The 27,579-nt window shown below is 43.9% G+C and overlaps 2 protein-coding genes across 12 annotated transcripts in view; one reads left to right on the top strand and one right to left on the bottom strand.

Moving 5' to 3' along the window:
* Positions 1 to 1,313: 1,313 nt before the first annotated feature.
* Positions 1,314 to 26,175, bottom strand: LOC143486768 (polymeric immunoglobulin receptor-like). Of its 7 annotated transcripts, none has more exons than XM_076986195.1 (6): positions 19,435 to 19,536; positions 6,667 to 6,786; positions 5,167 to 5,286; positions 3,988 to 4,302; positions 3,426 to 3,746; positions 1,314 to 3,037 (listed from the first exon to the last, which is right to left on the bottom strand). In XM_076986195.1, exon 6 carries the CDS (start codon positions 2,596 to 2,598, stop codon positions 1,315 to 1,317), a length of 1,284 nt encoding a protein of 427 aa, XP_076842310.1. In that variant the 5' UTR covers positions 2,599 to 3,037; positions 3,426 to 3,746; positions 3,988 to 4,302; positions 5,167 to 5,286; positions 6,667 to 6,786; positions 19,435 to 19,536; the 3' UTR covers position 1,314. The 7 variants fall into 7 exon arrangements, with proteins under 7 accessions (XP_076842310.1, XP_076842307.1, XP_076842306.1 ...); XM_076986198.1 differs by having other exon boundaries at positions 2,625 to 3,037; XM_076986192.1 differs by having other exon boundaries at positions 3,988 to 4,694; positions 5,167 to 6,786.
* The window catches only part of LOC143486764 (uncharacterized), a 25,578-nt gene continuing 23,861 nt past the window's right edge, over positions 25,863 to 27,579 (top strand). For 2 of the 5 annotated variants that reach the window (XM_076986178.1, XM_076986182.1), the window contains exon 1: positions 25,863 to 25,973. The gene's annotated coding sequence lies outside the window, so the exon portion shown is untranslated. Of the gene's footprint in view, positions 25,974 to 27,202; positions 27,269 to 27,349; positions 27,417 to 27,579 lie in introns of all 5 variants that reach the window. The other 3 variants (XM_076986180.1, XM_076986179.1, XM_076986181.1) reach the window with 3 other exon arrangements.

Raw genomic sequence — 27,579 nt, 5'->3', positions numbered from 1 at the left:
ACGGTGATGCCGCTTAATGGGGCGCTGACTCCTCTTTGGCCGAGTCATATAGCCTGGCATCTTCCTGGTGTCTCAGACGGCTCGTCGTTCTGTGACGCTCGGGGCTGGACGAAGGACGAGACACAAAATCCTTGTCTTTTGACGTCACGTTTATTTTAGCGCTTGAATGCGCACGGAAAACACAGATATTGCGCAATAGCGCACGTAGAACATCCAGCATACACACAGCAACGTGTAAACCATAGACAACGATGAGCACAGGACACTGTGTGAGCGCACATTAAATAGACAAACCACATTAGCCCCATGTGATCACGAGACGATTCACAGGTGAGACTTATTAATCACACGACATAACCCTAACCCCAAATATCCACTGACGCAGACGATGCACGTGGACAACGTTGACACATGCCCAAAAGGGAGGGGCCGGGGTCCTCAACGTGACACATTAAAGTATTCGTATTTGTATTCATAACAGAACCAATGATAACATTCAACACTTTACAATACTATTTTATTTAAATCACATTAATAATATAATTTTAATATCTAATCAGATATAAAATCAAAGTTATTGTTTGCATGTTTTCACAAGAAGAGAAAATCTAAAAGATGGATATTTAGATATGCTATTCAGAAAGATTTATTAGCCCAAACATTATTGTTTGACAGTTGACAGTGGAGAGTTAGTTAGGAATATTGGGTTTAAAAACATTAATGGGAAAACTGTACAAAATGTTAATTTTATAATTTAATTTTCCTTCATTTTTTCCTATTTGTGTCATGACAGAATGAAACTAAACCTGTAACATTCATCCATGAACCATCCATTTGTGACGCTCGGGGCTGGACGAAGGACGAGACACGAAATCCTTCTGGACGGACGTCACTTTAAGTTTATTAACATATATTGCGCAATAGCGCACGGAGAACAGAGATACACACACAGAAACGTGTAGACTCTAGACAACGACGAGCACACGACACTGCGCGAGCGCACATTAAATAGACAGACCACATTAGCCCCACATGATTACGAGACGATTCACAGGTGAGACACATTATTCACACGACATAGCCCTCACCACGGAGTTCACTGACGCGGACAAAGCACGTGGACAACGTGTACACACGCCCAAAAGGGAGGGGCCGGGGTCCTCAACGTGACAGACGCCCCCTCCAAGGGCACTACCCGTCCCGGGGTGCCAACAGGACCGAGTGCCCCGAACCCACGGCGATGGGCGGATCCGACGCGCTCAGTCCTGCGTCTGGGAGGTGACTACCCTCGGGGAAGCGTCCGCCACGGACCGCCTAGAACACCCTCCCTGGGAATACAGGGGAAAAGACGTTAGACAAACACAATGGAACAGACACGAATACACACACAGGTACATTCACGCACAGAGGAACAAGAGGGAAGAAGGGGTTTGGTACACATATGGGCAAACTCACAAACACTGGGACAGACACACATGACAGTGGCGCCAGGCTGCGCGCCAGGAGGAAAGCGATTAGGGGAGCGAGACCGGGAGCCACAGGTGCTGCAGGCGCTGCGGTGGGAGGTGCTCCTCCTGCCCTTGCTGCAAATCCTCCACCGGGCGCAGCGCGGTTGGCCGACGCGCCAGGTGCCGCGTGGCTGGCGGACTTGCCAGGAGCAGCGCGGCGGGCTGACGTGCCAGGAGCAGCGCGGCGGGCTGACGTGCCAGGAGCAGCGCGGCGGACTGACGTGCCTGGCGCGCCGTGGCTGGCGTACCCGCCTGGTGCATCACGGCTGGCGGACTGGCCGAACGGGCCGTGTGGGTGGTCCCCTTCGGTCTCCATTTCCATGGACTGCTCCGGGCTGCCACCCCGGGAGCAGTCCATAGCACTGTCGCCGGAGCGAGCGGAAGAGGGTTTCCGCTTCCCTCTCACGGTCTCCGCAGACATCTCTGAGGGGGGAGGGCTCTCTTCTTCCTCCATGGTATAGGAGCCCTCGTCTTCCTCACCCTTCTCTGCGGTGCGAGAGGGGCACACAGGCGGAGGGAGGTAATCCTCGTCCTCCGATTCCTCCTCCGACTCCGCCTCCTCCCTACCGTAGTCCACGGTGGAGGCGGAGTCCTCCGACGGAGGGTACGCCTCTTCCTCCTCCCCTTCACCGTAGTCCACGGTGGAGGCGGAGTCCTCTGACGGAGGGTACGATTCCTCCCCTTCCCCACCATAGTCAACGGTGGAGGCATCATACAGAGAGGGAGGGTAGGCCTCTTCCGCGTCCTCTTGCTCCTCATCCTCGGAGTCTTCCTCCCCAAACTCGCTCTCTGGGGTGGACTCGGTAGCACCGAATACGCAGGAGCCCACCCTCAGAGGCGAGAGGACGCGGGATGGAGGGGAGTGTCGCTCCCTCCAAATCCGTACCGCGCCCTGGCGGAGGGACTCTGCCAGCTCGGGTTCCCTCTCCTCTAGCCGCCGGGCTGAGGCCAGCTGGTACGAGCACTCGGGGTCCTGCATGAACTGTGCCCGAGTCGGTGGGGCTTTGCGGCGCGGGGGAGAGGAAGAAGAGCGGTGGTGCCGTTTGCTGGGGCGATCTGCCTTCTTATGCCGGGTGGCGTAGCCTGGCATGTTGGTGTCTCTAAATATTATTATTATTAAAATATAAGTAATGAGTAAATGAAACTGTAAATCAAGCTTTGTGAGTCACACAGTGTAGATTAAAACACAGTAAATGGAACAGTGTAAGATATACAGTGTAGATTAAAACACAGTAAATGGAACAGTGTGAGATACACAGTGTAGATTAAAACACAGCAAATGGAACAGTGTAAGATATACAGTGTAGATTAAAACACAGTAAATGGAACAGTGTGAGATACACAGTGTAGATTAAAACACAGTAAATGGAACAGTGTAAATGAAACACAGCAAACAATGGCACATTGTGATCTCTGGGTGGGACTCAGATGCTGGGAATGATGCCTGTTGATTGGTGGATGAAGATCATGTGATCTTGAGCTCAGCATGAGTTCTTGTCTCACACAGAACCTGCTGTGGTGATCATGACCTGCAGTACACACACACTCACACACACACACACACACACACAAACGCACACGCACACACACATATTCACACACACGCACACACACACACACACACACACACACACACATGTTCACACACACACACACACACACACAAACACGCACACACACGCATACACACATACAAACACACACACACACACACGCATACACACACATACAAACACATACAAACATACACACACACACACACAACATGAGGAGTGAACAGGGCTGTTCCTATGAGATGCTCTTGGGTTACTGGTTACACACTTTGTCACCCGTAAACTCTCATTAATTAGATATTAATTAACCTGCATGAAATATTTCTGCACCTGTAACACAACATGATCAAATTCATCAGTGTACCTTTAACTGCGAGAGTGAAGTTCCTATGTTGATTGTGATTAATCCAGCATGAATATAATCCACTATCCTCTTCAGTCAGGTCTGAGATCAGTAGAGATAGATTTCCTGGAGATTCCTCATTAAACATCTGAACTCTGCCACTGTAGCGGGGACTGAGTTGAGTAGAGTGGAGATCTTCATGGTGTGGTGATCTCCACTCCACTCTAAACTCTCCACTCCACACGTCCTCCTTCAGATGAGTGCAGGAGCAGGACAGGAACACAGACTCTCCTGCAGATCTACTGACCTCAACATGCTGCTTATTCTCTGATAGACTGCAGCCTGGAGAGAGAGAGAGAGAGAGAGAGAGAGAGAGAGAGCATGAATGAAAATCTTCCCTCATCTACCAGTTATTCTTCTAAACATTACTTTTGAAACTCTATATTTTGTATTTTGATTATATTAATTTGATTATGTTAATTTTGTAGTGTTTACACTCTTGACCAGTAAGTAAACCACCTAAACGACTACAAACCCACCAGTCACTACACACTGCTGTGCTGAGGTAGTTTGAGAGACTGACCTGTAACTATCAGGTGTATATGTTGATTAATGTTCTCTCCACACAAGTACAATCCAGTATCCTCTTCAGTGAGGTCTGAGATGAGCAGAGAGAAGTTTCTGGATGTAGTATTCTCAAACACCCAGACTCTGTCCCTGAAGGTCTGTGTGTCATTAGACACTGTTACCACTGTGTCTTCCCCAAACAGGTTTAGTTTAATGTGACTCCATGTGACTCTCCTAGCACTGGTGTCCAGTTCAAGGGTACAAGTGCACAGCAGCAGTACAGACTCTCCTGGGGATCTGGAGATCATACGTGGATGAAGCCTGGTGCAGCCTGTAGACACACATCCAAACCTCCATCACCTCCACCTTCATACTAACATATTCATTCACTCTGTGATCTGAGAAACTCATGTTCTGTATCTAGAGCAATGTTGGGAAACAACACAGTGGACATCTCACACTGCATTGTGGGAACGGCACAGTGCACATCTCACACTGCATTGTGGGAAACAGCACAGTGGACATGTCACACTGCATTGTGGGAAACAGCACAGTGCACATCTCAAACAGCATTGTGGGAAACAGCACAGTGCACATCTCACACTGCATTGTGAGAAACAGCACAGTGCACATCTCCCACTGCATTGTGGGAAACAGCACAGTGAGATGAGGTTGTTGCACATGGACCTGGTCAAGGGAAAGAGGAATGGACCACCACACTGTCTAGTTACCATAACAACCAACACATGCGTACACGCACACACACACACACATACACACGCACACACACGCACGCACGCACACACATGCACACACACACACTAAATAGCTGTAAACATACTGTTTAATGCTGTCTGTGTGTTAGAGAAGTACTGTATCATTTTCTCTCTCCAGATTGTCTATTTGGATAATTAAATGGGATTAATTTATGTGTTTAATTGGATTGATTAATAATTATGAGGCACAGTGTTTGTATATGTGGTTTAGTAGGTGAAACACACTACAATACACAGTTAATAGAGAATAGTCCTTTAAATGAGGTAACAGAGACATACAGATGTAGCATGTGAAATAGATCCTCCCAGTTTATAGACTGAGGTACTTATGACCAGTACACACAGAATCAAACTGAAGTGTTATCTACACACAGTACACACACTCCAGGGTGTGTGTGTGTGTGTGTGTGTAATCTCACTCAGCTGGGTGCAGTTTTCTTCATCACTCCCATCCTCACAGTCAATGTCTCCATCACAGTGAAAGCTACTGAGGATACACTGCCCACTCTTACACTCCAGCAAGCCTCGTGCCTTACATGCTACACACACACACACACACACACACACACACACACACACTCAGATGGAGAGTGGCCATAGGTACCCCTCATAGGGATTATCCTTCATGTAAAATTAATATTAGTAGGCTACTAATGATAGTAACTATTTTTTAAAGACAATTTCAGATTGTCTATTTTAGATCATTAGGATTATGGGATTAATTTATGTGTTTAATGGGATTGATTAATAATTATGAGGCACAGTGTTTGTATATGTGGTTTAGTAGGTGAAACACACTACAATACACAGTTAATAGAGAATAGTTCTTTAAATGAGGTAACAGAGACATACAGATGTAGCATGTGAAATAGACCCTCCCAGGTTAGAGACTGAGGTACTTATGACCAGTACACACAGAATCAAACTGAAGTGATACCTCAGTGTGTGTGTGTGTGTGTGTGTGTGTGTGTGTGTGTGTGTTGAACTCACTCAGATGTTTGGACTATGTGTGTGAGTTAAACTCACCCAGCTGTTTGGTGTGTGTGTGTGTTTGTGTGTGTGTTAGACTCACCCAACTGTTTGGTGTGTGTGTGTGTGCGTGTGTGTGTGTTGGACTCACCCAGCTGTTTGATGTGTGCGTGTATGTTATACTCACTCAGCTGTTTGGTGTGTGTTTGTATGTGTGTGTGTGTGTGTGTGTGTGTGTGTTATACTCACCCAGCTGTGTGGTGTGTGTGTGTGTGTGTGTGTGTGTGTGTGTGTGTGTGTGTGTGTGTGTGTTATACACACCCAGCTGTTCGGTGTATGTGTGTGATCTCACCCAGCTGTTTGGGGTGTGTGTGTGTGTGTGTGTGTGTGTGTGTGCGTGCGTATGTGTTTGTGTGTGTAATACTCACCCAACTGTTTGGTGTGTGTGTGTGTGCGTGTGTGTGTGTTGGACTCACCCAGCTGTTTGATGTGTGCGTGTATGTTATACTCACTCAGCTGTTTGGTGTGTGTTTGTATGTGTGTGTGTGTGTGTGTGTGTGTGTGTTATACTCACCCAGCTGTGTGGTGTGTGTGTGTGTGTGTGTGTGTGTGTGTGTGTGTTATACACACCCAGCTGTTCGGTGTATGTGTGTGATCTCACCCAGCTGTTTGGGGTGTGTGTGTGTGTGTGTGTGTGCGTGCGTATGTGTTTGTGTGTGTTATACTCACCCAGCTGTTTGGGGGGTGTGTGTGTGTGTGTGTGTGTGTGCGTGCGTATGTGTATGTGTGTGATCTCACCCAGCTGTGTGGTGTGTGTGTGCGTGTGTGTGTGATCTCACCCAGCTGTTTGGTGTGGGTCTGTGTGTGTGTGTGTGTGTGTGTGTGTGTGTGTGTGTGTGTGTGTGTGTGTGTGTGTGTGTGTGTGTGAGTGTGTGTGTGTGTAATCTCACTCAGCTGGAGGCAGTTTTCTTCATCACTCCCATCCTCACAGTCAATGTCTCCATCACAATGAAACCTACTGGGGATACACTGCCCACTCTTACACTCCCGCAAGCCTTGTGTCTCACATGCTACACACACACACACACACACACACATACTCAGATGAAGAGTGGCCATAGTGTTCTGAAAATTATGTAACCCATAAATGGTATGCACAATAAAAGTCAGAAACAGTTAGGTAAGATAATGAAGTTAAATAAATTTATTAAACAAGTATGGATCAATCCAGAGTTCTCATTGTACATACACTCAAGTGCACCTGCTAACGAGAGCTAATTCCTGCTTTCCTCCTGTACAGACGCTTTTCTGCCAGCTCTGCCTGTCCTTTACTGTTTTTTTCATTTATTTGAGTTATAACTACAAGTTAAGTTATTTTTTACAAGTTAAAAGGATCCATTACTCGTTACTTCACTTGGTAAGCTTTTTTACATTCATCTATAAAGGATAATTTAGCATTTTTGACATTCTGACAGTCCGACACTGCGAGTGAACTGTTTTTTGCGCCTCATCCTTGTGAGTGGTTTTTGTGCACTGTTTTATCAGCAGCTGATATTGTTTTCAGCTGTGATACATGCCAGAACTTATTGGGTGTTAATTTTGCACTTTGGATTTTTAACTTGGATATTTGAGCCTTGTGTGCCCGGTGCTTTTGCGATTATGGCTCATGCTTCCACATCATCTATTTGAGCTCTGAGTGTATCAAACTATCTCAGAGGGTTGCAGAACTTCAGGAAAGAATCCATACCTTACATTCTATAAGGGAGGAGGAAGAATATCTGGACTCGATTCTTGCCACACAAACTGCTAACAGTCCCTGTGACTGGCAAAGAAAGAGACGTCTCTCTGCATTGTCGCTGGGATGTACTGGGGGCAAAGCCTAAGCTCATCTTGGCCTCAACTCCTAATCCCGTTAACAACAACAATGATAAGGGCTGAACTCTTGTTCGGGGGAAGGAACGTAGCAGAAACCAGCACGGCAGCAGCGGCAAGCAGCAATCTTCAGAACAGAACATTCTCTTAGATAACAGATATGAAGCTCTCGCCCCAACTGAAATAGCAGAAATTGAGCAGTCTCATCACAACACACTGCCTCCCTCTCTAGGACATCAAGGACACCCCAATCAGCATACCAACCACCAGGCTGCCAACTGTGTGAGCCAGCAGCATGCTAACAAGCATGTTAAGAGTCGTCCCAACCAGCTTGCAATCCGTGCCAGTCGACTGCTAACTAATAAGCGTGCTAATAAGGTTAGCCATCGGGGTGCTAACCATGTTGGCCATCGGGGTGATAACCATGTTGGCCATAGGGGTGCTAACCATGTTGGCCAACGGGGTGATAACCTTGTTGGCAATCGGGGTGATAACCATGTTGGCCATCGGGGTGATAACCATGTTGGCCATCGGGGTGCTAACCATGTTGGCCATCGGGGTGCTAACCATGTTGGCCATCGGGGTGCTAACCATGTTGGCCATCGGGGTGCTAACCATGTTAGCCATCAGGATGCTAACCATGTTAGCCGCCGAGGCATTAAAGGTGAAAGGAGACGAGGAACACCACCACATCCCAAAACGCTGCCGATTGGGGACTCAGTCATCAGAGATGTATGGAGCAACATCCAGCTACGGAAAGACTGATTGTACATGTCGGCTCTAGCAATGTTTACAAACAACAGTCTGAGATTCTGAAACAGGATTTTAACCATCTGCTCGACATTCTGGAGTTTTCCCGGTGTGAAGTGTTCATTTCTGGACCAATACCAACTGCACGTCGGGGCAGTGGTCACTTTACCAGACTGCTGGCTCTAAACAGCTGGCTCACTACAGCCTGTGCTCATCGGAAGGTAAACTTCATTGACAATTTCAACATTTTTTGGAGGCGTCCTGAGCTTTTTAAACCGGATCAGCTTCACCCTAACAGGGCTGGGACTCAAATGCTTGTGGATAATCTAATGTATGGAATCACTCACATTCGGAACCTGCACCCAACCGCCAGCAGTAACGTCAGTAATGTCAGTCAAAGGAGCCCACCATCTCCTGTCAGAGAATCTGTCCAAAGACTCAGAGGTAAACTTCAGGAGATTGAAGAGGTTCTGCAACACTACAGTCTGCAGTCTTGTAGGAACTCACCTACTTCTCCTGCACACTCAGTGAATTCTCAGGTCTGACACACTGGAACCCATGCTCCTAGTCAGTGTTACATTCCAGTTCTTTTAAATAGCCGGTGGCATGGTTCTCAGAATCGAAATAAAAATGTAATCAGAAGAAAACATAAGGGCACAAAACATTGTAACAAACAAAATTTGATCCCAGTGAAATGCAAAAGTGATGTAAGCGATGCTGATCAAACACATCAAGTCTTCTAAGTCTCCTTACTAAACGTCCGTTCACTCACAAACAAGTCTTTCATAATAGCTAAATTAATTGAAGATTATTGTCTGGACTTTCTTTTTCTAACAGAGACTTGGCTTGATAGCAATGGAGCAATAGTGCTAAATGAAGCTTCGCCTCCTGACTTTAACTATTTTAATGTCTCTAGAGTAAATAAGAGAGGTGGTGGTGTTGCATGTTTTTACCATAAAGCATTCCGCTGTAAGCAGATCTCATTAGGGGAACATCCTACATTTGAATATCTGGCAGTACAACTCAACAGTACTTATTCAGTTCTTTTGATTGTTATCTATCATCCTCCCAGACTACATGCAGATTTTCTTGAAGATTTTGAAGAAATGCTTTCAAGGGTTTTAATTGATTTTGATTATGTTTTAATTGCTGGGGATTTTAACATTCACATGGATACATCCACAAATCCAATCACTTCAGAGTTCATGAGGATGCTTAACTCTTTTGATCTCATACAGCGTGTATCAGGCCCAACTCATAAGCATGGCCACATTTTAGATTTGATCATTTCTAAACACATAGAGGTTATTAATACTGAAATTATTGATGTTACAATCTCTGACCATTTTGGTGTATTTTTCAATATGTCATTATCTACTTGAACACTCAGTGAAAAGCGCACAATAACCAAGCGTTATCTCAGTGCTGGCAGTGCCGTGGCCTTCACAGACATGATACAGTCCCTCCCTCCCCTCTCAGAAAATGGGAATGAGCTAGTTGAAACATTCACACACAGAGTTAGAAACTGTATTGATGCTGTGGCACCAAAGGTAACTAAAATTATCTCTGGTAAAATTAAGATGCCCTGGAGAAATACTCCATCTATAGTAAAATTTAGGCAAGATTGTAGGCAGGCTGAGAGACGTTGGCGAAGGTCAAAATTGCAAGTACATTTTGATGTACTGTCTTGATGTACTGATGATAGCTGTCTTGTTCAGAAGTATAGATCAGCTAGTAAACCCCACCTCCTGTGTCTTCCCTGAGACTGTTTCAGTTGAAAAATGTGATGTTTGCAATATTTTTTAGGGACAAGATTACTAGTATAAGGCAGAACATAGCTACAAGCACTAATAGACTATCAACCCTTATATCAGTTACTCAGCCTAACTTTAATATGTCTTATTTTCAAGAAGTTGACATGGTAACACTACTTGATGTGATTTCATCACTAAAATCCTCTACTTGTGAACTGGACCCTCTACCAACAAGCTTTTTCAAGCAGGTTCTGAGCTCATTAGCAAATGAAGTTCTAAGGATTGTTAATCAGTCTCTGCAATTGGGTGAATTCCCTAACATTTTTAAAACAGCAATGGTTAAACCACTATTGAAGAACAGAAATCTTGATTCCACAATTCTCAATAATTATCGACCTATATCTAACCTTTCCTTTCTCAGCAAAATCATTGAAAAAGTTGTGTCAATCCAGTTAAATGATTATGTCAAAGTAAATCAAATAAATGACACTTTTCAATCTGGTTTCAGAGCTCTCCATAGCACTGAAACAGCCCTAGTTAAGGTAGTAAATGACTTGAGATTGAATAAGGATGCAGGCAAACTCTCAGTCCTTTTTCTGCTAGATTTAAGCACCGCTTTTGACACCGTTGATCATGAAATACTTCTTGATCGACTACAGAGTTGGGTAGGCCTTAGTGGCTTAGTCTTAGACTGGTTTAGATCATACCTAACTGGGCGTGATTACTATGTAGCATTAGGTACCTCTTCCTCCACACGTCAAAAAATAACTTGTGGGGTCCCCCAAGGATCAATTCTTGGGCCGTTAGTATTCAACCTATATATGCTTCCGTTACCACATATCATTAATAAACATGGTATTAGTTATCATCAATATGCAGATGACCAGAGGTGGGGACTCGAGTCACATGACTTGGACTCGAGTCAGACTCGAGTCATTAATATTAAGACTTTTGACTTGACTTGAAAAAATATTCAGAGACTTAGACTTGACTTGGACTTTTACACCAATAACTTGGGACTTGAATTGGACTTGAACCTGTTTACTTGCAAAGACTTGATTTTTTTTACCCCAAATCTAAATTTTAAAACGCATATTAATATTTATAAAGTGCGCCCCATTAATTTCATTTCCGTCCTTCTGACGCAGACCGGTCCTCTGCTTTTCCACACTCTGTACGTGTGTGTGTGCATGAGCTGCAGCACAACCAATCAAATGGGGCGGTCAGCGAACGTAAATTTTTACCGGACGGGGTGTAAAATGGACACAAATTAAGTATTATATCGCGATCGATCGATCGCCAGTGGTTGGTGCCAGAGCGAACTAGTAACTCATTGAATCATAGATGTGGATCAGAGGTAAATAAACTAGATTTTTTTCCGGCGTGAGAAATCGGATGTGTGGCGTGAGAGCGTGTGAAGACGGTCAAATGCGTGTGTCTCACGCTCAATGCGTGAGAGTTGGCAACCCTGGGTTCTGTATCTGAACTCGGGGAAGAGAGCCTCTCTCTGTCACCATCATATCCAGTTCTATCTCAGCATGGATTGTGTATTTGAAGACATCTACGTCGAGAAAAAAATATATTGACAAAAGTGGAGCGAGTTTTCAGCTATGGGGACATCATTCATCGTGCACAAATGACATACAGACTTTTGGCCAGCAAATGCAATGCAGAATAGTTTACTGAAATGTCTAAAGTTGCAGATTCCTGTTAATTGTTCAGTTCTTATATTTGTTTGTCTTGTGTCACTCACACATGTTCTCCAAGAAACCAGATAAGAGAAGAGAGGGAAAATGCTGTTATGGTTCTTTGTATTGTACTGTGAAAATATCAGCACTTTTTATTTGAACATGGAGTTCTACTTATGACTTTTTCACAGAATATTTATTTCTGGAAAATTGTAGTTTAAAGTATGAATATTTTTGCAGCTAAGTTTAACAAATTGAACTGTGCAATAAAGAGGTGTAATTTAAATTTTTTTTATACTTCGTGTTTTCAGTTGCACATGTTTTATCAAGATTTGAGGAGAATACAGATTTAAAAAAGAACGCATGTCTATTATTTACATTTAAAATATACCTGCAACATTGGTAAAAAAAAAAAAAAGACTCAAAAGGACTTGAAATTCCAAGTTTCAGACTTGGGACTTGACTTGACTGTTGCCTGTCTTGACTCGAGACTTGACTTGACTTGAGTGTCTTTGCTTGAGACTTGACTCGGGACTTGAGGTATAAAGACTTGGACTTACTTGAGACTTGCAAAACACTGACTTGGTCCCACCTCTGCAGATGACACCCAACTTTACATTTCTCTAGAACCTAAAGCCCTACAATCAATTTGTTCACTGTTTGACTGCATAGATGATATACAGACATGGATGTCTGACAATTTTCTGCAATTAAATAAACAGAAGACATAGGTTCTTGTTCTTGGCAGTGATTCACAAAGGAATGATGTCCAGACTTATTTAAATCAAATGAATCTGAATGCCAGTCAATGAGTTAAGAACCTGGGCGTCACCTTTGATAATGAGCTCAGCTTCAAATCACACATCATGACTACATGCAAGACAGCTTACTTTCACCTTCGAAACATCGCTAAGGTCCGAGATATGCTCTCTCCTGCTGAAAGTGAAAAACTTGTCCGTGCATTTATCACATCAAGGCTAGATTATTGTAATGCTGTTCTATCTGCTCTTCCAAAGAGCTATATTTCGCACCTACAGAGAGTTCAGAATGCAGCTGCAAAGGTTCTGACCCGCAGGAGAAAGAGAGATCATATTACACCTGCACTCCACTCACTGCACTGGTTACCTTTCAGCTTTAGAATAGATTTTAAGGTTCTAGACTTGGTTTTTAAATGTCTTCATGGTCTTGCCCCTCTTTACCTCAGTGAAATGATGGTTAGATATGTTCCAGTCAGGTCTCTCAGGTCTTCAAACAGTAATCTACTGGTGATTCCTAAAAGCCGATTAAAGATCGGTGAGGGTGCCTTTAGCCACTATGGCCCAAAGCTCTGGAATTCTCTTCCTGAAGAGCTCAGAGGCATTTCATCCCTGAATAGTTTCAAGCACAGTCTCAAAACATTCCTGTTTAGATCTGCTTTTAGTTAAGAAACTCTCAACCTTATTTAGTTTATTCTGTTATTTTATTATTTGTCACCTTATTTAATTATTTTATTGTTTGTTTTCTTTTTATACTTTACTTTTTTTACATTTTATGTTATTTTAATATTTTATCTTTAATTTCTTTTAACATTTTCTTTTTGTCTTATCTTCTTTTTATGTTTCTTTTTAAATTATACTGTAAAGCACTTTGAGTTGCATGTATGTATGAAAGGTGCTATACAAATAAAGATTATTATTATTATTATTATTATTAGTTCCCCACTCCGAGCTCTCATCTCTTATACTCTAGTTCATAAGCACATAAGATGCCCACGGGGTGAACATGAGGTGATTAAATCATATGACTGGATGAACATAAATCACACATGATTTGACAATCGTTCATTGGCTTTTCCCCTCACACCCCCTCCACGCTTGTTGTTCTCATGATGGTCTGAGAGCCGACGTGACCACTTCCATGTTGAGACTAGGAGTCCATCTGGTATCTCCAGCAAGGTCGGTTTAGGTACACCTCAGTCCCGGAACGGGCCAAGGACATCCAGGGTGGACAATACCGAAAGGAGACATCAGCATTTATCGGGGTGGAGTTGGTGGTCTTGTATTCGCTGATGTTTCGAATGCCCTGCCACATGCGTCCAGGATCATAGTTGGAGAAATGATCCTCCACTTTGAGCTTGTAGCAGTGCTTAGCCTTTTTGATGCCCCTCCTCAGATTAGCCCTGGATATGAGGTAGGCCTGTGCGTCACCTGATTTGAAAGCAGTCACGTTCCTTCAGGAGAAGACGCACCTCTTTATTCATCCATGGTTTCTGATTTGGATATGTGGTGATCTGTTTCTGTGTGGTGATGTTGTCAATATTGGTCTTGATATAATCCAGTACAGATGAGGTGTACAAGTCAATGTCCACGTGAGAGCCACTGGTAGCCTGTGAGGCAAACACACTCCAGTTTGTGTTATGAAACTTGTCCTGGAGTAGTAAGTCTGTCTCCGCTGGCCACACCTTGGTGGTTCTTACTGATGGCTTCACACGTTGGATAAGCGGTGAATACTTGGGAATGAGGAACAAAGAAAGGTGATCAGACTTCCCCAGGTGGGGGATGGGGGTTACGGTGTAAGCTCCACTGATGTTTGTATAGACATGATCCAAAGTTTTGTTTCCTCTTGTGCTGCAGGAGACATTCTGATGAAATTTTGGAAGTGCTGTCTTCAAGTTAGAGTGATTAAAATCACCAGCAACTATAAAAGCAGCTTTGGGGTCAGCAGTCTGTTGTTTGCTAATGGCTGCATAAAGTTCGTTTATAGCTAGCTTAGCATTAGCATCCGGTGGTATGTAGACTGCTGTTATAATGGTGGAGGTGAATTCCCTAGGCAGATAAAAAGGTATACACTTAACCATAAGAAACTCAAGGTTAGCTGAGCAGTGACTCCCAGCAACAGTAAAGTTTGTGCACCAAGCTTTGTTAATATAAATACACAGTCCTCCACCTTTAGTCTTACCGGAGTCATCAGCTGTTCTATCTGCCCGGAGTGTGAAGCGTCCATCCAGCTCGATAGCATTGTTAGGTACGCTGCCGTTTAGCCATGTTTCCGTGAAGATAAATACATTACTGTCCATAAGTCTCTTACTGTAGGTGATGCGGAGACGTAGTTCGTCCATTTTATTTACCAAAGACCGCACATTAGCGAGAAAAATGCTGGGTAATGAAAGCCGATGCGGTGTTTGTCTGAGTCTTTCCTTAATTCCACCGCGTTTCCTTCGCCTTTGTTTGTCACTTTATTAATATACAAAGTAGCGCAGACAGCACACGTATAACACTTACACATGTAAATGTGGACAACGCAAACAAAGACAAGCACGGGACACTGCGCGAATGCACATTAAATAGACGAACCACATAAACCCCGAGTGATGACGAGACGAGCCACAGGTGAGACGGATGAACACATTAAGACACACCCACACCCACGAAGATCCACAGACGCAGATGACTAGACGTAGACAACGTAAACACACACCCAAAAGGGAGGGGTCAGGGGCTGTAACGTGACGTCTTTCTTATTTTAAAGAGTCTTTGAACATTGTGGAAAGCGCTATATAAAAATGTATTATTATTTATTATTATTATTTTAATCCACCAAAATGTGGATATTTTCGATATTTTTTGAGTGACTTGCGGCACAAAAAATATATATATATTAGTGGTGGGACTTTAACGCGTTAATTTCGATTAATTAATTACAGGAAAATTAACGCACTAAAAAATTAACGCATTTTAACGCATTTAACGGACGAGACACTTTTGCACCGTGGAATGTTTCTCAGTGCGCGAGTTCCGGGCATACAGATTATGGACACACAATAAGATGATCATGATGGAGATGACTGAAGAGGCTACGCTGGTGGATGGGAAATTTAAATATAAGAAACTTTCAGATGGAAGTACAAACAAAAATAGTGTTATTTACACTTTATGTAGGAAGGAGTTCGCTTATCACAGGAGCACTTCCACCCTTCGTTACCACCTCAACGCAAAACATGTTGCTAAAGCTGGGCGTACACTGTGCGATATTTTAAATCGTGTACTCAGCTCCAGCTCAAACTGTACGACTAAATCGCAGGGAGAGTCGGCTCGTGGAGCTGCTTCAACAGTGCGATACTCTCACGAGGAGCGATTTGAATTTCAAACATGTTTGATGTTCTTGCAACGCTGCGATTTCTGATTGGGAGTTGGTCGTGAGGTGTGAATCGTTCCTCGTTTACCTGTGTAAACTATACGATGCACGACACGCGATTGAGCCGAAACGAGTGAAAAATCAGCTGAAAATGGGCCAAAAATCGCAGTGTACGCCCAGCTTAACGCGCAGGTCAGTAATGATAACTTAGCTGCTAAATGTATTCCTAGTACGATAGGGTGACCAAACGTCCGTAATTCACATCCTGTGAGGAAACATCCTGGTTTTTAAATGACCTTCATTGGACCATTAAGACTGGATTAAACTTTCGCGAATGGCCGTAGCGCGCAACTCCGCACACGTTTATACATGATGCGTCACATTATTTGTGTTGTCCGCTCTCTGTGGTCGAAGATAAATGCTTACAAGAAGCGCTGCGAATTGCGTCAACTGATGCAAGTTACGAACTACCGTCCAGGGGTGAGTTTCCCAAAACGTTCTTAGCGCCAAGTACTTCTTAACCTCGTACGTAAGAACGAGGTGACGAAGTACTTGGCACTAAGAACGTTTTGGGAAACTCACCCCAGAAAGACAATGTCGAAGAAAATCCAGCAGCTGTATGATGAGGAAAGAATTAAAACAGGTTATTGTGAAGAGTGCCACAAATGTGGCTCTGACTGGGGATCACTGGACCTCTGTTAGCAACAAGAATGATCTTGGTGTGACAGCTCATATTATAGATGATGAATCTATAGATGATGAAGATCCAGTCATTTGTTTTGAGCATGCAGAAGACCACTTCTAGGCACTATGAAGATGCCTATGGCAGAGGCCTGGGAAATTAAAGAAAGTCTACCATCTAAAATGGTATTAAAAAACATCTTCTGATTTACTTCAATTCTTCCAATATCCTGAGCAAAACTCCCTAAATTAAACAACATTTTTGGTCAGAATTTCCAATGTTCTGAACTGTTTTCTGCACACTACACATATATTGGTCTTCGTAGTAGACTGGTGGAAAAATAAACAAGATGTTGAAGTTTATGATTATGTTCATTGATTCATTCATCATTCAAACTTAAATTAATATTTCTCATGTTAAATACTGAAATGCGATTAAAATGCGATTAATTTCGATCAATTAATTACAAAGCTTCCGATTAATTTGATTAATTTTTTTAATCGCGTCCCACCCCTAATATATATATATAATTCACACTTTCCTTATTAATTTTTTTAGGAAAAAAAAAAACTTCTCCATCACAACAACAATTTCTCTCTGTAAGAAAAGCTATAAGCGCTCAGAGAGTGTCAGTCAGTGAAAGCAACACACACACACACACAGAATGGTTACTTCACCAAAATCACTCTAGTTAATTGCTCACGATACCAGTCCTTATATATCTTAAGTCTTCATTCCCATCTTCTTCCTCCTCTTGTCTAGTCTCTTGACCCCAGGGGTGACCTCAAGCTTCCTCATTCGGTTGCACGCTATGTTCAAAGATACTCTTATATCAGAAACTAGCAACTCGACATTTTTCATAATAACAGCCTCAGCATCAGACACAGCTTATGGATTCTCCACCAGGCCTAACTGTTGGTAGGGTGTTCTTTTCCTTATAGACTTCATTGCACCATCTGTAAACAAACACATATTGCCAAAAAGCTCTATTTTGGTCTCCTCTGTCCACAGAACACTTTCCCAGAAGTGTTGTGGTTTGTGGTTTGTCCTCTTTGGCAAAGCTCAGTTCTTCCTTTTTCTGTCTTTGCTTCAGCAATGGTTTCTTCTTTGGCCTTCGCCCATAAAGCTCTGCTTGGTTTAGTGTGCAGCGTATGGCACTTGATTAATGCATGACAACAAACTGATCCAGGTTGGTCTTTGGATATTTTATATGGTATTTTGTCCACCATGGTGGCGAGAGCAGTGAACATTAGTGAACATTAGCTCCAGCTACATGTCTAGTTTACTGCCCCTAATGTTGCTTCTATTTAATGAAACCGTTTGTGATATATGGACGGATGACATGAGCAAAGCAGAAGTTACAAGGACCGACAACAACTACTAGAAACTAAACACAGACAGCAGTTCAGTAACAAACACTAGTAAATAAACTAGTAAATAAATAATATATTTTTATGATAAATAAATGTTTATTGAGATTGATTAATAATTATGTGGCACAGTGTTTGTATATGTGGTTTAGCGGGTGAAACACACTACAATACACAGTTAATAGAACGAACTGTCCTTTAAATGAGGTAACAGAGACATACAGATGTAGCATGTGAAATAGATCCTCCCAGGTTAGAGACTGAGCTACTTATGACCAGTACACACAGTACACACAAATCAAACTGAAGTGTTACCTCAGTGTGTGTGTGTGTGTGTGTGTTATACTCACTCAGCTGTTTGGTGTGTGTGTGTGTGTGTGTCTGTCTGTGTTAAACTCAACCAGCTGTTTGGTGTGTGTGGGTATGTGTGTTATACTCACTCAGCTGTTTGGTGTCTGTGTGTGTGTGTGTATTAGACTCACCCAGCTATTTGGTGTGTGTGTATGTGTGTATTAGACTCACTCAGCTGTTTGGTGTGTATGTGTGTGTGTGTGTGTGTGTGTGTTAGACTCACTCAGCTGGTTGTATTGTGTGTGTGTGTTAAACTCACCCAGCTGATTGGTGTTTGTGTGTTAGACTAACCCAGCACATGTGTATACACACACACACTCAGATGGAGAGTGGTCATAGGTACTCCTCATAGGGTCCATCTTTCATGTAAAATTAATATTAGTACTAATGATATTAGCAGTTTTGCAGTAAGGGTACTTGTTGTGAGGTACTTGCACTTTATTCTCATACGATACGGAGTCCTATTTTACATGATTACATGTTGTAAACTACACTGAAATGTGCAGTTAACTTTATAGTTACACTGATAAAGTTGCTAATCAACTCGTCAATATTTACACCTCATTAATACACTATTTGCACCCCTCATGAATGTTTACACCCCTCATCAAATATTTACATCGCTCATTAATATTTAGACCTGTCATTAATATTTGCACCCCTCATCAATATGTGCACCCCTCATTAATATTTACACCACTCAGAGGACAGGTGATTATCAAACACTAGTAACTAAACCCAAAGGACAGGTCAATACCAAACACTAGTAACTAAACCCATAGGACAGGTCAATATCAAACACTAGTAACTAAACCCAGAGGACAGGTCAATATCAAACACTAGTAACTAAACCCAGAGGACAGATCAATATCAAACACTAGTAACTAAACCCAGAGGACAGTTCAATATCAAATACTAGTAACTAAACCCAGAGGACAGGTCAATATCAAACACTAATAACTAAACCCAGAGGACAGGTCAATATTAAACACTAGTAACTAAACCCAGAGGACAAGTCAATATCAAACACTAGTAACTAAACCCAGGTGCTGGGGTTGTCTCCATGTCCTCTATCGTACACACAGCAGTGCTACACACACAGCATGAAGACACACACAGATACACATGTAGAACTCACCTGCAGTCACCTGTAGTCCACAGTAGAGGAGAAACACACACACCAGCATCTTTAATCAAGAGACTCAAACAGGTGTGGAGCTCTGGAAACACACTGCTTCCTAGATCTCTCTCTCTCTCTCTCTCTCTCTCTCTCTCTGTGATGTATAACAGGCATTTTAGTTCCTCATAATAACACATTCTTCAGCAATATGAAGCATTTTTATTTATTCTGTAAAGCATTCTCCCTTTACCAAATCAATAGAGAATTATTTCTCTCTCTCTCTCTCTTTTTCTCTCTGTCTTTCTGTATCCTGTGCGTACAACACTTATGGTTTAACTCATACTCTATGATTTCTTGAATATTTAAAGTTCAGTTTAGTTTAATTAGTTTATTGTCATTTTCATATGTTGGTGTAATGGTATGCCATATCTGTTGGGTCCTGTATAGTTTTAAGACATTGTAATACATGTTCTGACTGGTCAAACATCTTTCAGTTAATACAGTCCTGCTTCCTGAAAGTATTGCTATTTTTACAAAGTGTACAAAGTTTACATCTCCACCAGCTAGTTTTGTTTTGTTCTTCTGCTGTTTTAATTCCTCTGTGGTAAGGACGTTTCCGCTCAGCTCCTCTCACTCACTGTGGTGGTGTTGTCTGTCTGTCTTCACATTCTGCAGCAAACATAAGCTACACCACTGCACTCAAAAAATATTAATGCCCAATAGTTAAACTATACATAAGTAATACTGTATTTCATTTACATTTTCCATTCAATTTAATTACATAAATCCAATGCAAAATCCATCCATCCATTGTCATCCGCTTTGTCCGGGTTTGGGTCGCGGGGGCAGTAGCCTAATCAAAGAGGTCCATGTTTCCCTCTCCCCAGCCACCTCTTCTAGCTCCTCTGGGAGGATACCGAGGCGTTCCCAGGACAGCAGAGAGACATAATCTCTCCAGCGTGTCCTGGGTCTTCCCCTGGTCTCCTCCCAGTTGGACATGCCTGGAGCACCCAGGTAGCATCCGGACCAGATGCCCGAACCACCTCAGCTAGCTCCTCTACGTGGAGGAGCAGCGACTCTACTCCGAGCTTCTCCTAGATGACCGATCTTACCTTATCTTTAAGGGAGAGCCCAGACACCCTGAGGAGAAAACTCATTTTGGCCGCTTGTATTCGGTCACTACCCAGAGCTTGTGACCATAGGTAAGAGTCGGAACATAGATTGACCAGTAAATCGAGAGCTTTGCCTTTTGGCCCAGCTCCCTGAGGAACACGGTCAAATAACTTCTCCAAACCCACAAAAAACATGTTGAGCAAACTCTCATGCACCCTCTAGGACCCTCGCAAGGGTGAAAAGCTGTTCCAGTGTTCTACGACCAGGACGGAACCCACATTGTTCCTCTTGTAACTGAGATTCGACTATCGACCGGAGTCTCTTCTCCAGAACCCCTGGATAGACCTTACCGGGGAGGATGAGGAGTGTGATCGCCTGATAGTTGGAGCACACCCTCCAGTCACCTTTCTTAAAAAGGGGAACCACCACCCCGGTCTGGCAGTCCAGAGTCACTGCCCCCGATGTACATGCGATGGTCCCACAACATCCAGAGCCTTAAGGAACTCAGGGCGGATCTCATCCACCCCTGGAGCCTTGTCACCAAGGAGTTTCACAATTACCCATGTCACCTCAGCCCGAGTGATGGCAAACCCCTGTTTTCTTTATTGAGAACACGTGAACTTTGATACGACTAACAGCAAACTGCTGAGAGTCGTATTACTTAATTAACGAGACCGAGTTACGGTGCAATCTAACCAGCAACTGATCAACGTTACCAACAGATTCACCAAACGACTTCAATCAAGCTTGCTGACGCGGCCCAGGGCCGGCCCTTCCATTAGGCGACATAGGCAAATGCTAGGGGCGCCGTCTGTCCAGGGGGGCGCTCGCGTGCATGCGTTTTTTTTTTACAAATGAACAATTAATAAATGTGAAAACAAGCAAAGTCCACATGATCATAATTTCATTGTTTAATAATATTAGTCAAATTAATAATTCTTATAATAACAACACACGACACCTATCACCCGCGTGCCAACCCGCCCTCCCCCGCGCACTCTGCGCACCTCGTTACTGTTTCTCTGTGGGGAAAAAGACACTACAGAGTGAGTGACATCTCCTCGTAAAGACCTCAAAAAGGCAGAAGTCCTCTGGTGCCCAGGGTAGAAAAATGAGAAAAGTGGAGGAAGAAAGGCGGCAAAAAAACAGGTAATATAATGGTAATATGTGGTGAATTAACACTATACCATTGGCGAAGCGTCAGGGACTTCAACGCCTTCTCTGAAGGTTAATTGATCTTAAAAAGGATGCTTTATCTATTATATGTAATATATGTTAATAACGCTTCACCAATAATTTGTATTTTTCCTATAAATCGGCTTTCAGATCCACTTTTCGTACTTGTGCTGGAAAAAAAAAACTTAGTGCTGTTGTGTTTTTCTTTTAAACCAGCTCGCTTGACTCACAACTAACACTCAATCGTCATTGTGGCTTTTTCCCCTCTGTAAGATCTTAGTGAAAACCGCCACTGTCATCATAATGCCCAATCCTAGTAGGTGATATGATTAGCTTAGATCAGCAAGTTTTAAAATAATATATATTAAAACACACATATACTCCTCTGTTCATTGCGGATGCACTTTTGAAATATTAATGTTGCAGTAGGCAAATTGCCCTGCAAATATTAATAATAAATAAATAAATTAAAAAAAAACAACTACCACCAGTGCAAATCAGGGGTGGGTTTCCCGAAACGTTCGTAGCGCTAAATACTTCGTAACCTCGTATGTGTGACGCTGGGAGTGGGCGGAAGGATGAGACACGGATCCAGTCTGCAGTAGCCAACGTTACTTGCTTTTATTAGCACGTTTAACATAAACACACACACGACGTGCAAACCAAGACAAAGACGAGCACACGACATTGCGCGAACGCACATTATATAGCAGACTAACACACACCCTCGTGATCTCGAGACAAGTCACAGGTGTAACAAACGAACACGCTCACAGACAACCCACGCCCACGGAAGTACAAACATGGACCTAACGACACACAGACAACGTAACGACACACCCACAGGGAAGGGTCCGGAGCCGTCACCGTGACAGAACCCTCCGCCAGGGGCTCGCTACTCCCGGAGCGTCCCGCGCAGCTGGAAAGCCCCGAACCAACACCAACGGGCAGGTCCGGAGCCTCAGGGACCCTGAGCCTCCGAGAGCCGTCACCCCCGACGGCGGGAACCGCCACGAACGGCTCTAGTACACCCTCCCTGGGAGGACAGGGGAAAACACGTTAGATACACAAAACGGTACAGTCACGAATACACATACAGGTACTTGCACAAACATGGGCACGAATGGGAAAAGGGGATTAGGCAAACATACGGGAACAAACACGAAAACAGGGACAGACGGACATGAAACAGGCGCCAAGCTACGCGCCATGAGTAGGGCGATGAGAGGAGAGAGCACGGGAGCTGCAGGCGCTGCAGCAAACGGGACCCCTCCCGCATTTGCCGCGAAGCCTCCTCCCGGTGCAGTATGGTTGGCGGACGTGCCTGGTGCCGCGCGTTGGGCTGACGCGCCTGGTGCCGCGCGCTGGGCTGACGCGCCTGGTGCCGCGCGCTGGGCTGACGCGCCTGGTGCCGCGCGCTGGGCTGACGCGCCTGGTGCCGCGCGCTGGGCTGACGCGCCTGGGTCTGACTCCTCGTCCGACTGGCCACTCGATACACCCGCTTCGCCTCGCGACCACTCTCTGGAGTAGACAGCGGGAGCGTCCACCTCCATCTCGGTCGCCGCCTCGCTGCCCTGGCTCCAGCTCATGGGCAGCTCCGGGCTGCCACCCCGGGAGCAGTCCATCGCGCTCCCCTCAGAGCGATAAGAGGAAGCGCCTCCCTCTGAGCGGTCCCATCCCTTGACGGTCCCGGCAGAACGCTCAGATAGGGACGGACTGCCCTCCTCCTCAGTGCCGGGATCGCTGTCCGTGCCCTCGGAAACACCCGAGTACACGGACGGAGGGTAGCGCTCTTCCTCGTCTTCTCCGTAGTAGACGGTGGGAGCGGAATATAAGGAGGGTGGATAGTCCCCTTCGCCCTCACTAAGGTTGTCTGCCGAAGCAGAGCCAACGGATGGAGGGTAGTCCAGCCCCTCCTCCTCGCCTTCCCCATAGTCCACCGTGGGGGCGGAGCAGACCGAGGGAGCCGGGTCCACTCCTCCGCAGTAGTCCACAGTGGACGCTTCGCCCACCGACGGAGGGTAGCCCTCCTCGTCCGAGTCCTCTGCCTCGGAATCCCCCTCTCCAAACTCGTTCTCTGGGATCTTCTCCACACCGCCGAGCGCAAAGGAGCTCACCCGCAGGGGTGAAAGCTCCCTGGACGAAGGGGGGTGGTACTTCACCCAAAGTTGCACCGCCTCCTGGCGGAGCTTCTCCGCCGCTTCGGGGTTGTGGTGCACCCTTGCCTGTCGTAGCAGGGACGCACAGACCGGGTCCAGCTCGAGCTGCGCCAAAGTTGGCGGGGCTTTGCGGCGCGGGGGGGAGGAAGAAGAGCGGTGGTGCCGCTTGCTGGGCTTCTTCCCCTTTTTGGGCTTAGCCTTGTAGCCTGGCATTGTGTCTCGTTGTAGGCTCGTCTTTCTGTAACGCTGGGAGTGGGCGGAAGGATGAGACACGGATCCAGTCTGCAGTAGCCAACGTTACTTGCTTTTATTAGCACGTTTAACATAAACACACACACGACGTGCAAACCAAGACAAAGACGAGCACACGACATTGCGCGAACGCACATTATATAGCAGACTAACACACACCCTCGTGATCTCGAGACAAGGCACAGGTGTAACAAACGAACACGCTCACAGACAACCCACGCCCACGGAAGTACAAACATGGACCTAACGACACGCAGACAACGTAACGACACACCCACAGGGAAGGGTCCGGAGCCGTCACCGTGACAGTATGAAACGTATGAACGTAAAATGTTTTAAAAAGCACTGAAACAAGTAAAATTACAGATTTTAAACATATTAATTATAAAAAAATAAAAAAAAGCTTTGCAATTTAAGCATGACTACAGTAAGTGTAAAAAAATGAGGGAGCACCTTTAAGCTGAATCATTAGAATTTAGCTGTTATATTGGAGAAATTCAGAAAATACATATTAGAGATGATTTCACTAAAATCATAAAAGTGATTGTGATATAATAATGCTAAGTCTGAATCCAATAACTTTAACCAGTAATTTAAAAAATCCATGTCGTACCCCACATACATTAATTACACGTCGGTTGTGCTCCGCTAATTATGAGGGGCTGGTCTAAGCCAAAAATTCCAGGGCCGATTTTTTGTCCCAGTCCAGCCCTGCCCATAGGAATTTACTTTCGCTCCAGCAAACACAAACACTGTCTCTAGGTAGGGCCAGGGTGGTCTCCTTCCTCACCCTCACCGCCACGATCACTCCATGTTGAAGGTGTGGAAGGTGCCAATATATGTACATTAAAACACCAACAAGCTTATTATGCAGCACTTATGCTGCTCTTCTGCTGTTACCAAACATGGTACCATCTCTTTTAATGAGATAAAAAGCGAATTATTTGGAATAATTTCGAGTATATGTGTATTTGTATAAATATGTAAATTAAGCTGAAGGTGCTGGAAAATACTGAAAATGGACCTTCAAAATGCCGTACAAGTGCATGATAAAATCGAGAGGTGCACGACCTCGCGACGCCACCACGCGTGGCCAACGCGCATGGGTGGAGCCACCGGGATTGCATCATTTTTGCCGTGCGGACCCTTGCCGCAGTCTCGATGTGTCAAGTGAACCTAGATTACGAAGCTCAAGTGTTCAGTGAAGGCAGCAGCAGAGTAAACGAGACACGACCGGAGCATGCGCAGTTTTTTTGTTACTATACAACTCTGATATTCAGAAGGTTTTTACAGAGGGAATTCTTCATATATCAATTATAGCCTGAATTATGTGTTAACAAAATGAAACAAGAATTTTGAAACTGACTTTACGCATTGTTCAGATTTCTGTTCTTGAAATATATACAAATTAGCATTAGATGATCCTAATTTGCATGTTTAAACATAACATTTCAGAGAACTTGTAATACAAAAAGTTATTCTCTTAATGTCAACAATGTGGTAAGTTTCATGGTGATTACTATGAGATACATTTTTAACCTATTCACCTGTAGTGTATTTTACTGTAGTGTCTTAAAGTGAGCTTTACTACTTAAATCCCGAGAAACTGTATAACACAACTGTTGTTTATGGCTAAAAACCTACAGAGTCCCTGCGTAAAACAAACACTTCCGTTGTGTTGTGGCTGGATTTGCAGCGCGTTTCTGACATGTTGCGCATGCGCCGTCATTTTGATGAATTTGCTTTGCATATTTGCAGCGCGTTTTTTCGCTTGCGTCGCGTACGTCAGTCATCTTGACTTGACTATGCGGAAGAGGCACTTCCGAAAAAGGGAAACTGGAAGTTTCTTCCTTACTGGTAATGACCAGCACACCACATATATTATAGCAGGAGTTTGAGGTCGCTGAATGACTAATGTGTAACGTGGCTGATACCGAATGAAGATATAGTATAGTGTCTGATTAATGAAGATTAACTCAACTGGTGGGTCGCCACCCAAAAGTGGGGCGCGGACAGCTTGTAAAAACATTAGTAGTCTACTCTTCTGATTTTGTACTCGTCTTTTATCTTGAAAAAAAGACAGAGACACATGTCAGGGCTCCAGATTGCGACAAAAATGGTGGTAATCGCGACCATAAATATTAATTAGCGAGTAATATAATTATTTCACTGGCTAGTGGCGACAGGTGATACCACAGCATTATTTTTTATGGGTGAGGATTTTTTGTCATTGTAAAAATGTCCATTTTCTTTTGAGTTTGTATTTACAGGTTACTCGATATGCTGTAGCTCCACTCACATGTTCGTCTCTGCACATCAACAAATGTGTGAATCCGATCACGTGACTCGCGAAGCAGCGGAGCTGAAACTTTTGCACTAAGCGCTTGTTGAAAATAAGTCTACATCTCAGACCATAAGAGGATACACTCCTTTATAACTGTACATAGTTTTAAGTTCATTTTAATGGGATCGAAAGTCACTCATGCATTCTAGGAAACTTGGTAAAGTTCGCTGCAACGTCTAAGGCACCGTCTACAAATGACCTTAACACGGACGCAAGTGGAGGTCGTAAAGGCCCCAGAGCTCTGCGCACTCCGTTTTTAGCAATCATTTCTACAGCTTCTAAACGGTTTTAAAAGTTGCATTACACTAAGCGCACCCTAAATAACAACCTACAACTAAAATATGGGTATTTATATCTTGCACCAATTTGTGGTGGTCAGTTTTTTTTCCAAGTATTTCAATAGTTTTTAAACTGTCCATCATAAGTCCACAAAACAAGGTTGTTGATTAAGATGCACTTAATGTACTATAACTTGTTTTATGCTCTTATGATGGACATTTTAAAAGTTATTGAAATATTTGACAAAATATGCACTTACTATATATAAAACTTGTTTTTATCTTATGAAGAATCATTAAAAAACTATTGAAATCATTGCAGAAAAACAGAGTGCTCAGTGCTCAGGGCCTTTACGACCGCCACTTTCATCCATGTTGTGTTAATTTGTAGATGGTAACAGTAGTACATTTAAAATAACATGTCTAATTCCAATTATGTTAACATGAAGCCAATTTAACCACAGTTACAAGGAAGAGAAAGACATCAGGCATGTTGGATGGCAGAGATCCTAAATAACAGCTGATCTGTTGTGAGTGTTGCAATGCTTATTAGTTTGTATATTATTATGGCACCTAGAAAAAGTTATTGGTGTCTGATTTTTTCCTTTTAGGACCCACTGGCTCCTTGAGTAATTTTTTTGTCTGGAACACAGCATGCAAACCAATCTTGTTTCCATGGTAACCACCAATTGTTAAACCCTTTTAATTTGTTATAAAATTTGTACTGTATAAAACTGGGTCGTGACTTAATGACAATGAGAAAATGTGGGTCCTGGGCTGAGACCAGTTGAGAACCCCTGGTATATAGCCTAGTATCTGATTAATGAAGTTTGAGTGGTCT

The sequence above is a fragment of the Brachyhypopomus gauderio genome, unplaced genomic scaffold (genome assembly GCF_052324685.1).
Source record: "Brachyhypopomus gauderio isolate BG-103 unplaced genomic scaffold, BGAUD_0.2 sc45, whole genome shotgun sequence".
Classification (NCBI taxonomy): domain Eukaryota; kingdom Metazoa; phylum Chordata; class Actinopteri; order Gymnotiformes; family Hypopomidae; genus Brachyhypopomus; species Brachyhypopomus gauderio.
The sequence above is the reverse complement of the archived record's forward strand: the minus strand, read 5'-3'. Positions and strand labels throughout refer to the sequence as shown.

Bases quoted from the DNA above. Each gene is read 5' to 3' on its own strand.
- LOC143486768 (XM_076986197.1), bottom strand. From the start codon at position 2,598: ATGCCAGGCTACGCCACCCGGCATAAGAAGGCAGATCGCCCCAGCAAA.